This window comes from Vigna radiata, chromosome 2 (genome assembly GCF_000741045.1).
Source record: "Vigna radiata var. radiata cultivar VC1973A chromosome 2, Vradiata_ver6, whole genome shotgun sequence".
NCBI lineage: Eukaryota > Viridiplantae > Streptophyta > Magnoliopsida > Fabales > Fabaceae > Vigna > Vigna radiata.
In genome coordinates this window covers 14,521,172-14,533,593 of record NC_028352.1, presented here as the reverse complement: position 1 = coordinate 14,533,593, position 12,422 = coordinate 14,521,172, and the positions used below count along the sequence as shown (strand labels likewise).

The following is a 12,422-nucleotide window of genomic DNA, read 5'->3' as shown; positions in this document are numbered from 1 at the left end:
TTAGTAAACCTTCCAAACCACGCTCGTGGTGATTGTTTCAACCCATACAATTCCTTTTTTAGCTTGCAAATAGTGTTGGCAGCTGTTTTTCCCTCATATCCAGGGGGCAATTCCATGTAAATTTCCTCTTCAATTTCTCCATGAAGGAAGACATTTTTAACATCAAATTGTTGCAAGTTCCAACCATAATTAGCTGCTAGAGATAATATCACCCTAACTGTATTCATTTTTGCCACTAGAGCAAAAGTTTCCATGTAATCCACTCCATAGGTTTGAGGGAATCCCTTAGCCACTACCCTTGCTTTGTATCTCTCAATAGACCCATCAACCTTGTATTTTATAGTATATATCCACCTGCAGCCTACTGGTCTTTTTCCATTCGGGAGAGCCATCAAATCGCAAGTACTATTCTTTTCTAGTGCTTCCATTTCCATGTCCATAGCTTGTTTCAATTTTTTATCACTCAATGCCTCAGATAAAGAGGTAGGTGTGGTTGTGGTGTTTAGGTTTGTGAGGAAGGCTTTATGAGTAGGTGAGAAGTTTTTAAAGGATGGGTAATTAGCTAGAGGGTACAATGGCTTGGTAGTGCATTTCCTAGTCTCTTTCCTAAGGGCAATTGGAATATCTAGATCCTCATAAAGGGCTGCTGGACTGGATTGGGCTGCTGGATTGGATTTTGCTGGGCTGGATTCAGATTCCTGTATATTTGGAAAAACAGAGTTTGATGCATTAGGAATTAAAGGATTAAGGATAGTTACCTCATGTAATGTTGGGTTGGATGGTTGAACATGGACAAATTTTGGAGTGGTCTTTGTCTTCCTTGTATAAACCAGACTTTTACCAAATCTTACATCAGCCCCATCTTGAGTCTCAGTTGTTACACTTTTAGTCCCTATTTCTGGTCCTAATCTTAAGTCAGGAAGCATAAGGATATCATCTTCATTTGGTGCAGTCTCCCCTTGAAAATGATCTTTATAGAAGTAATTTTGTGCTAAAAAAAGGTGACATCACGAGACACAAAGAATTTTTTGGATGGTGGGTGATAGCATTTATACGCCTTTTGTGTGGATGAGTATCCTATGAAAACCCATTTTAAGGCTCTAGGATCAAGTTTACCTCTATCACTATTGTGGACATGGACAAAAGAGACACAACCGAAGATGTATGGAACAAGGTGGTTGGATGTGGACACAGTAGGATAAAAGGATGACAAAACCTCCATAGGGCTTTTGGAAGCTAGAATATAAGAAGGTAGTCTATTAATTAGATAACATGCAGTGAGAACAGCCTCCCCCCAAAAACTTTTAGGAAAGGAGAGCTCTAGTTTGGTCAAGAAGGTGTCCATTTTTTCTCTCTACAATCCCATTTTGTTGAGGAGTTTTGACACAAGAGGACTCATGAATGATACCTTCCTTTTGACAAAAAGAAATAAGCCCATGATTGAAGTAATCTTTGGCATTATCAGATCTAATCTTCTTAATGCTAACACCAAATTGATTTTTTACAATTGAGAAAAAATTTGAACCACAGAGCTTACTTCATATTTTTGTTTTAGTAAGAAAACCCACGAAACACGGGTGCAATCATCTTTTAAGGTAATAAACCAGCGAGCACCAGAAACATTTGTGACATTTGAGGGATCCCATACATCAGTATGAATTAAATAGAAGGGAAAATGCTTTTATTATTACGAACAGGGAAAGAAACATGTTTGTGTTTAGCAAGTTCACACACTTCACAATTGAGGCTTGCCACATCCAATTTGCTAAAAAGGGAAGGGAATAATAATTTGATAACTCTAAAGGAAGGATGTCCAAGACGACAATGATGGAAGAAGACCTTCTCCTTACTGGTCTTTATTGAATCAGAGAAAAAAGAGTTGTTATTTCCCAGGGATGATGGCAGATTTGGATTGTTCAAGTAATACAAGCCATTCCAGTCTCTAGCATGTCCAATCGTCCTCCCCGATTGGTTGTTCTGTATGAAACAATTATTGTTAGAAAAAATAACATTGCATGAGAGATCATGTATGAGTTTTTTAATGGAAACTAAACTAACAGATTATTTAGGAATATGAAGGACATTTTTAGGGGTGATATATAGGCTTATTTGAACATCTCCTTGACCTGCTGCAGTCAGCGGAGAGCCATCGGCTATGGATATTTTCTTGTTGCTAGGGCAAGGGGTGTAAGCGGAGAAAATATTAGATAAGGGTGTCATATGATCGGTAGCCCCAAAATCTAGTATCCAATATGGTTTAGGTTGTTTATCTGAGGCATTAAGTCCAAAAGAAGGAAACTTGCCAAACATACCTGAATGTGCTAAAGAACAACTACCTGGTGATTTATCCAACTTGTTAAGGAAGGAGCGCATCTGCTGAACTTCATCCTGGTTAAGTGGAATTGGTCCGTACTGTTTTCTTCATGTTTTGCAGCACCTACATGTGCTTGTCCGCCCTTTCTATTGTTGTCGCCTCTTTCTCCCCACTCCTTTTCACGATTTTGGAATCCCTAATCTCGACTAGGAGGCTTTCCATGTAGCTTCCAACATTTATCATGAGTGTGGCGAGGTTTGTTATAGAAGGTACACCACACTCCTTCATTTTTCTTTTCCATATTGGTGAGTCCCCCCTTTTAGGGATCAACCATCTTGGCCGATCCGGTTGCTACCATGGTTGAGTTTTCAATGGTTGGGGATTCTAGCATGATTCCCCTTCTACTTTCTTCACTTCTTACCATAGTTACCACTTCATTAATTCCTGGAACTTTGTCTTTTCCAAGAATCTGGACTTTCACTTGAACAAAATCAGAGTTAAGCCTTACCAAAAAATCATAGACTCTATCTTGCTCAATATACTCTTTGAGCATGGCAGAATCATCTGGGCACTTAGCTTTGATGACCCTGTAATGGTCTAATTCCATCCAAAGTGATTTGAGTTGATTGGCATACTCTGTAACAGTCTTGGTTCCTTGTTTGGCAGCGACAGTCTTCACCTTCACATCATATATTTGGGCAGCATCTTTAGCTTTTGAGTATGTCTGCTCCACTACATTCCAAATCTCCTTTGCAGAATTAAGAAACATGCAAGTATCAGTAATTTCTGGATCATGGAGTTCCATAGCCATGCCATGATCATAGAGTCTTCTTTATCCCATTTTGTAAATCTGGGATCGTCTTCTGGAGGAGCATCATCAATCAAGTGGTTAGCTTTTCCTTTACCTTTTAAAGTTCTGCGAACAAGCTGAGACCATTTCAAATAATTCGTCCCACTTAAGCGGTAGACAATGTTGAGGTTCTAGAGTTGTTCCTGATTGATTTGCGATACAGTAGGCACCACTTGTTCTTGATTGTTTTGTGATGCAGTAGGCACCACTTCAACAGTGTGGTCTGCCATGTCCAAGCAACAGAACGATGATAAAGAGAAGAGATTTGAAAGGAAAAGCACAACAAAAGAAAGAACACTACAGCAATGAAGGCTACAGTGAAGAGTTGTGTTGGTAACAACAATGAAGGCTGTTTTAACAGAGAGAGTGGCAACAATGAAGGCTGCCGGCTAGGGTTTTAGAGCGCAGTCAGAGGCGGCTCCCAAATGTTGAGAACTCTGATACCATCTTATAATTTAGGGTGAAACGTATATATTGTTATGCTGAGATTACAAATCCATATATACAATGCTAGAAAGCTAATTTAGGAAATATAATAATAGCTCCTAAAGAAAGAATCCCTATATTTCAGGGATATCCTACTAAAACCTAATAATTATAATCTCCTAAATAAGGAAGAAATATAATTAATAGAAACAAAGACTTTAATATAAATAATAGAGATAAAAAGATTCTAATAGCACCTTCCTTGGTGTAAAGCTAGTAACATAGAAGAGTCGAAAACAAAATGTGGTAGCTAGATCTAGTGTCAAAGCGGAATTTCGAGCAATGGCTGAAAGACTATGTAAACTTTTATGGTTAAAGATTATACTAGAAGACTTAAAGATAAAGTGGGGTGAGCCTATGAGGTTATAGTGTGACAATAAGTTTGCAATCAACATTGCTCACAACCCCTTGCAACATGATAAAACTAAATAAATTGAAGTGGTCAAACATTTTATCAAAGGAAAGCTTGATATTGGCTTGATTTACACCTTATATGTGTGTACTCTAGGACAACTTGTAGACATACTCAAGAATGGGCTGAACAACATTAACTTTGAGAGAATGATATCCAAGCTAAGAATGGAGAACACTTATCTAACAACTTAAAAGAGGAGTGTGGAAATATTTCAAGAGGTTTTAGATTTTATTTTGAGATATTTTTAGAAAGTTTCAAATTTTACTCCAGCTAGTTTTAATTTTGCATATTGGTTGCATATTGGACCTATAACTAGCTTATCAATCCCAAAATCTCAAGGATTTGTTTCCTAGAATATCTTGTGCAGGTTTCCTAAATTATCTAATCAATATATATATATATATATATATATATATATATATATATATATATATATATATATATATATATATATATATATATTAGGAAAAAAAAATCCTTAGATTCACTCTATAGATTTCGACATATTTTTATTTCCTTCTTTTAAAGAATTTGATCACTACTAGTGAGAGTATGACAAGGTAATTTGTGATATTGTTATCACTAAAATAATTCCTTATTTCCTTACATAGTTAATATGTTATTATGTAACCAAATTGTACCATTTGCATGCTTAAATGCAGGGACACCATTTCATTTCCTCCATGTACCTTAGTGCAACCATCGACGCAATCGGTCATAGGGGATGCTTTCCAAGTACCAACGTTTGGTATGAATTTAGTTCTTATCCAATAAGGAATGTTTGAGATTTTTTTTTTTCTGATTTTTGGTTGTTTAGAATAAAAGAGTTGTTAAGAATTTGAATCTATTTGTTTGAAACTACTAGAAAGAATTAATATAAAAGAAAGAAGATCTGTATTCAATTGATTTGAAATAGTACATTCACTTCTATACATAGATAACTCAAACCCTGAAGTAATAGTTATATCTCTATAATCTTCTAACAATTGCTAATAATTTAATATTCTACCAACAACTTTCGATACTACATTTAATATCCAACTAACAACACTCTCTTTCAAATTGGTGAATGAATATTTATCATTCCCACTTGAATGTGAGATCATGAAATTGCTCAGTAGGAAGACCTTTTTGTAAACAAATCTGTTAACTGAAGTCCTAATGGGACATAGGAAGTAGTGATAAGGCCACTTTAAGATAAAGGATTATAGGTTATGCACATGCCACTTTAAGAACATTTAGGATAATTCTCATTTAAAACAATTCACACACCTCTTGAGCCATAGCTCATTTTTGCTTTTACATGGCTCATTTTTGCTTTTACACTAGACCTCACAACAACATTTTTGTTTCTTACTTTTCCAACTCACTAAATTTCCACCCAAGAACATGCAATATCTTGAAGTAGATTTTCTATCTATGAAAGACCTTGCATAATCTAGATTAGTATTTACTTTCATTTTTAATTTTTCATTCCTCTTAAATAGTAATCCCCTTCCTGGACTTGTCTTGAAATATTGAAGGATCTTGTTTACGACTTGTATATCTCTCTCTTGGGTCATGTATGAACTGACTAAGTAAGCCACTTCTGTCCTAAGAAAGTACTTTAATTATTTTAGATCCTTAATTTCAAATTAGGTTCAAGATTTTTTTCTCATGTTCATCATCTCCTGCAACAATCATATAATCAACATAGGCCAAGAGTAGTGTAAGTTTACCTTTTGGGGAATGCTTGATGAACAAGATATGGTCACCTTGACTCTGTCAATACCCCATAGAGATCATAGCCTAAGTGAGTCTACCAAACCAAGCATTAAACCAAGCATGAGGTGACTCCTTGAGCCCATACAAAACTTTCTTCAACCTGCACACCAGTGTCATGTACATGCTTTAAACAGTTTTTGAGATTAATGAAATAGTCTTATTAATTGTTCATCTTCTCTTTGTATGTTCCAATTATGTAAGATGGATATACATTATCAAAAAATTGTTGGGAAATTGATCTATTTGTCTTACAATATGCCCGACATTACCCATGCCAAAGGGGTTGTAAGTCAGTTCATGCATAAGCCAAAGGAGACTCATATTAAAGCTATTTATGGCATTCACTAATACTTGAAAGGATCTTCAAGAAAAGGAATTCGATTTAGAAAGGGAAATTATATGATCTTAGAATCCAACAAAAACGCTAACTATTCAAGTTCTATCAATGACAAAAGATTTAGCTTTGGAAATTACACTTGGAGAAAATGTGTTAGGGCTTGGAAAGTATATGAGAGAAGAAGGTATAGGAGAGAAGGAGAAGGGCACCGAACGGTGGAAGGCGGGGAGCGACCAGGCCGAAAGGGGGAAGAAGAGAGAGGTCAAGCCGAAAGGTGGTAGGCTATGAGGAGTCGAGATGAACGACAGAAGATGGTGAGTGCTCGAGTCGAACAATTGAAGGATTACCATCCTAACTATCGCAGTGGTCAAGATGGGCAGGAACTAATTACAGTAAAAGGAGCCACATTCGAGGAGAATATTCAATATAAGTTAATTAGAGTAAATAAATATATATTCCAAGGAAATATTCAGTATAAGATGTTTATAATTAATAATATATGCTAGGGAAATATAGGGTGGATATTTATATTAAATATAGGGATATTTATATTAAATGTAGATATATTCTAGGGAAATATTTAGTATGAGATGGACGGGAAATATATTAGTATAAATAGAGCTAGAGTCTATGGTTAGAGCATGCTTTTGATTATTGAGTTTTGTGAAGGAGGTTATGCTCCCAAGTAATTGAAGGAGGTTATGCTCCTAGTAACTATTTGCTTTTGTTTATTCAGATATTACCATCAATAAAAGAGATTCATTCATCCACTATAGTTCATTGTTGCGTAACGCGTTGTGAGTGTGCGTGTGAGGTTGTTTTGGTTAAGTTTCATAATCAGGTACGTATCAAAATGTAGTCACTTGGAAAAGCAAGAAACAAAATGTTGTGGCCAAATCAAGTGCAGAGACAGAGTTTTGAGCCATGGCCTTAGGGATTTGAGAAATACTATTGTCAAAGATAATGTTAGAAGACTTCAAGATTCATTAGAAGAAACCTATGAGACTATAATGTGATAACAAGTCAGCAAAAAAATTCCTTATGTTAGATATATTGTGTTTTATGTTAATTAGGGAAACATAGTCCCTATGTTAATTATGTGTATTTCTACACAAAGGACATTAACCCTGTACATAGTTTTTCACTAAATTCAACATGGTATCTAGAGCCTAGAGTTTTTTGGCAATTTTTTTCGTCGCCCCTGCCACGACAACTGTCGTCGCCGTCCATCGTCATTGTCGTTAGAGTTTCAATTTTTACCGACGATCACACTGTTTTGTTCGTCTCGGCTAGGCAACCACCATGCCATCAAAATCACCATCATTGGAGGTCAAACGTGCCCTAATGCAATTAACAAAGAATGAAATCAAAGTAAGAACGTAGGGATAAAGAGATAAACACCAAGATTTGTACTAGTTCGGCCAACCTGCCTACATCCAGTCTTCTTTCAATTAACCTTACAAGCAAGATACAGAGACGACTTTCTCAATGTACTCTCCTCACAACTCCAAATCATTTATAGCAAATACACCCAGAAAGAACAATCCTCTTTTTATACACCTAGAAAGAACAATCCTCTTCCTATACAACACAAATATTTTATACTGGATTACTCCATCCTAAGCTACGTCCAATCTCACTCGAGAACTCTTGAGAGGTTCCACTAATCTTATCCAAGATTGCAACTTTGTACAAACTACTCCTGGTATAGACCGAGAATTCTAACCACTATTGGTCTCCCTATTTAATCTTGACTAGTCTGAGTTTAAAAACTATTGGTATCCAAGTATTATAACCACTCCTGGTATCAACCTTAGAAAATTTTCTAGAACGTTTAACTCTCCTGAGCTAAACAATACAAGTGTTTTAATTCTCTTCTGAATTCCAAACACAATCAATGTTGTTTTACAAGTACAAATTCTGATAACTCTCAATGAGAGGATAAATACGATACAAAAAAATGAGAACTTGTGAAGTTTTTTCTTTTGTTCTATGAACAGACTTAGACGATGTAAGGTTGTAAGAGAACAATAGCGTAATGATACAATGATAGCAAAAGTTCTTGTATTCTCTTGTGCAAGTCCTCCTTTTATAGCTTTCTTCGAGAGATGATCGTTATTCAAAGATAGTTGACTTGTTGAGAGTAGGTGGCTTCTCATACAAAGGTATGTACTTTTCTGCACCTTGGGAAGAGCAACATTGCTTTCACAGATAGAGCTTGTACAGCTATGGTAGGACATAAAGCATTAGGAAACATTCCAAGAATCTCTTCATATCTCACAACGTCTTCTTGATCCTTGTGCAGTGTTTTTGAGTATATCATGGTGTTGTTAATATTTGCACATATAAAGAGGGAAGAAGTAGAACATACAAGATACAGTACGTGCATGCATTTAATGATCTATACGTTGATATAGTGTTGAAGCATGTTTCATATAATAAGCGTTTAGTGCAAGTTTTAGCTTTTTCTAGTAGTGGCAATTGATAAGATTTAGCGTTTATGACTTCTTTCACTAGATGCGCTTTTGTCAATTGTTGTTTTAATTGTTTATATTTATTTAACACGTCATGGTTTCTCTTATGAGCATTTAGCAAGAATGTTCTAATGTGCACAATGTCCAGATGTTATACATCTCTAAACGATATTTCATTAAATGTTGTTTATTAAACTTCAAAACTCCGAGATATTAGACAGTCTATTCTCTTTAGACAATCTTGTCTTAACAAGCATGAGATGCATTTTGGTAGGACTAGGATGACCTGAGCATTGATGCTCAAGAGCATGAGACACAACAAAGATACAAGCAATTAATTGTGACAGATAGTATAATCCTCAAGACTCATGTTAAGAAGTGGACTTTAAGTCTAAGTCAATCCCACAAAAGCGACTTGTAAGGTGAGGTTTGCACCATATATATATACTCTAAATTGGTCCTATCTCTAGTCGATGTGGGACTTCCAATACACCCCCTCATGTCGAAGTATATACATCTTGTGCGTGGAACTAGACATTAATGGATGGTCCAATAGAAATTCAATAACGAGTGAAACTATATGTCCAACAAACAACAAATCTCGCTAAGATAGACTCTAACTAGATTCTGATACCATGTAGAATTGTATATGTTCTCAATGTACTGTGTCTAATGTAGACCACACAAAATGTATTTATAGCATAATACATAATCAATTATAATAAATGCATCTAATAATTAGGAATAAATTATCCTAATTTCTCAGATTATGTAATGCTTCATTCTCTAAAATCTGTAACAATTGATTTCATTGCAATAACTATCATCCACTGATATCATAATTTCATTTGAAAGTTTTACTACGATTACAATTATCTATTACCTAAGAAGTTGAATTATTTTAATGATGTCACAACATGATTGGATAATAATCTAAAATAGTTTTATGTTAATATTGGATTTAATTTATTTTCCATTCATATCTGGGCATTTATGTTCATATATTTATATTCTGTTTTTATACTTATATTCCATTTTTTTATTGCTGTAAAGAGCTATATATATTAATTGTACTCTCTCTTTATTATGAAATAAGATACACAATTTATATTCTCATATCAGAGCTTGAAGAGTTGAAGCATAGTAAAGTGAGCCAAAAACTCGTAAGTAATGACAAGACTCACACGACAAACTTGATAATTTTGACAAACTAGGAACAAGTTGCTGCAGTTTGGTAAGATTGGGATGACCTAATTGAGCATGAAGAAGGGATGGTGACTCCATGATTACGCCAGCATGTGGAGAAGGGCGGAGATGATATAGGCCATGAGACTCACATCCTGTGCCAATCATGTGTTTCGAACTCCGGTCCTGCAACCAAACAAAATCTTTGGTAAATGAAATAACACAATTAAGCGAACGAGTTAGACGACTTATGGACAATAAGTTAAAAGGAGACCCAGGGACATAAAGTACATGATCAATGGATATAGACCGAAAAATATGAACAATATCAATACCATGAGATGAGACTNTAGACCCATCAGCCATTGTTACCGAGGGTAAATTATCCGGATATGACAAGGAAGAAAACAAGGACTTGTTACCAGTGATATGATCGGTGGCGCCTGAGTCAAGGACCCAAGATCCGAGAGAATGAGTCAGACCAACAAAAGGAGTACCTGTGAGTGTAACAGAAGCAGATGTAGTGGAACTAGAGTGCTGACGGTCCTCATACCATCTGAGAAATTCCTGAAAGAGTGCAGGGTTGTCTATGCTATTTGATGAAGTAGGATGGTCTGTAGACGGTGATCGGGGAGGTGGATCAGAATTAGCCATTGCTATAGGTCAAGGAGGAGGTCCATGAAGTGCATAACATCTATCAATTTCGTGGCCTAGTTTGCCACAGTGATCACGTTTTGGATGTCCTTTACCTGACTGGCGAGACAGACTCCGATCATCACGTTGGATAGCCATGGAGAGGGAGAAACCCTAAAAATTCAACGTGCTCCGATTGACGCAACAACCATAGATACAGAAAGAGAGCGAGGAGGCGATTCAGATGGAGTGGTCGCTTGGTCGATTATGGAACTCCGGCGAGGCTCCGACGAGACTCCGACGACACTCCAGCGAGACTCCGGTGAGACTCCGGCGAGACTGCAGAGGCGGCGGCTGCAGCGGCTGCGGCGGCTGCTGAGGCTGCGACGGTGGAAGAGGTCGGATACCACCTGTTGGGAAAAACGGTGAACCCACACAAATAATTTTACTCTTCAATCCTTTGTGGGTTTGACCCATACAAATAATATTACTCTTCAATCCATGGTGGGTTATTTGCATTAAACCTTAGCAACCTTTAAATAGGTGCAAATCAGGCCTTGGGCCAATTACAAATAATAAAAACTGACAATAAAATATCATCTTACCTAAAAATAAAATCTCCTTATTCTATGACAAAATAATATTCTACCTAGATAAACCAAAATCATAGTTACCCATCCTATTTTATTTCAATCAAAATCAAACCAGATATTACTAAACTCAAAACTAACAAAATAATAAATCTCTAAATTTAAGTTTATCTCAACAAACTCCCCCATAAACTTAAATTCTTCCTTTATTCTCTTCTTCTCCCAGACCTTCTCCCCTTTTTCTCCTCGATCCTCTCCTCATGTCTTGAGTGTTCCGAACTTCTCCACTTCTCAAAAATTTGAAGTCGATCTTGCTTAAGACATGCGTCTCCGCATCTCACCGCACTGAGACCACTATAGTGCATCTTTTTCACCGCACTGAGATCACTGTTTTTGCAAGATTAACCCTCTCTTACTCTCTCTTTCTCCTTTTCTCTCTTTCTCTCTCTTTCTCGGACACTCAGACTCTTCCCACTCTATTTTTCTTCTGGGTATTTGACTCTTTTTTTTTTTTTTTTCTTTTTCTCTCTAAACTCTCTTCTCCTTTTTCTCTCTAAACTCTCCTCTCCCTCTTTTTCTCTTTTTTTTTTCTCGATATTTGACTCTCTCACTCTTTNTGTAACAGAAGCAGATGTAGTGGAACTAGAGTGCTGACGGTCCTCATACCATCTGAGAAATTCCTGAAAGAGTGCAGGGTTGTCTATGCTATTTGTTGAAGTAGGATGGTCTGACTGGCAAGACAGACTCCGATCGTCACGTTGGATAGCCATGGAGAGGGAGAAACCCTAAAAATTCAACGTGCTCCGATTGACGCAACAACCACAGATCCAAAAAGAGAGCAAGGAGGCGATTCGGATGGTGTGGTCGCCGATCGATTCTGGAACTCCGGCGAGGCTCCGGCGAGGCTCCAGCGAGACTCCGACGAGACTTCGGCGAGGCTGCGGAGGCGGCGGTTGCGGCGGCTGCTGAGGCTGCGACCGTGGAAGAGGCCGAATCGGAACCTAAGCTCAGATACCATATGAAATAGTGAAAGAGATGAGGGGAAATCTCCCTTGTGTTAAATACACACATAGGGTTCTCTATTTATAATAGAAGAAATATGGGCTAAGCCCAAAATACAAATAAGAAATAATAACAAACTAACTAGAAGATGAAAGATAAATATAAACTAAATATAATATATCTAACAGCTATCAATTTAATCCATGTGAATCTAGACATATCATCCATTATAGTTAAGAAATATTTGAAACCATCAACAGAAGAAGTACAATATGGTCCCCAAATATCAACATGAATTAAATCAAAAGGAGCTTTTGAAATAGTAGTACTTAATTGAAAAGGCAATTTTCTTTACTTAGAATAGTGACAAGT

The 12,422-nt window shown here is 36.7% G+C and overlaps 1 protein-coding gene across 4 annotated transcripts in view; it reads left to right on the top strand.

Moving 5' to 3' along the window:
- Window positions 1-12,422, top strand: part of LOC106752409 — a 68,878-nt gene that overhangs the window by 50,752 nt on the left and 5,704 nt on the right. For all 4 annotated transcript variants that reach the window (XM_022778674.1, XM_022778675.1, XM_022778677.1 and 1 more), the window contains one exon: window positions 4,728-4,813. In XM_022778674.1, the coding sequence (XP_022634395.1) occupies window positions 4,728-4,813 (86 nt within the window). The remainder of the gene's footprint in view (window positions 1-4,727; window positions 4,814-12,422) is intronic.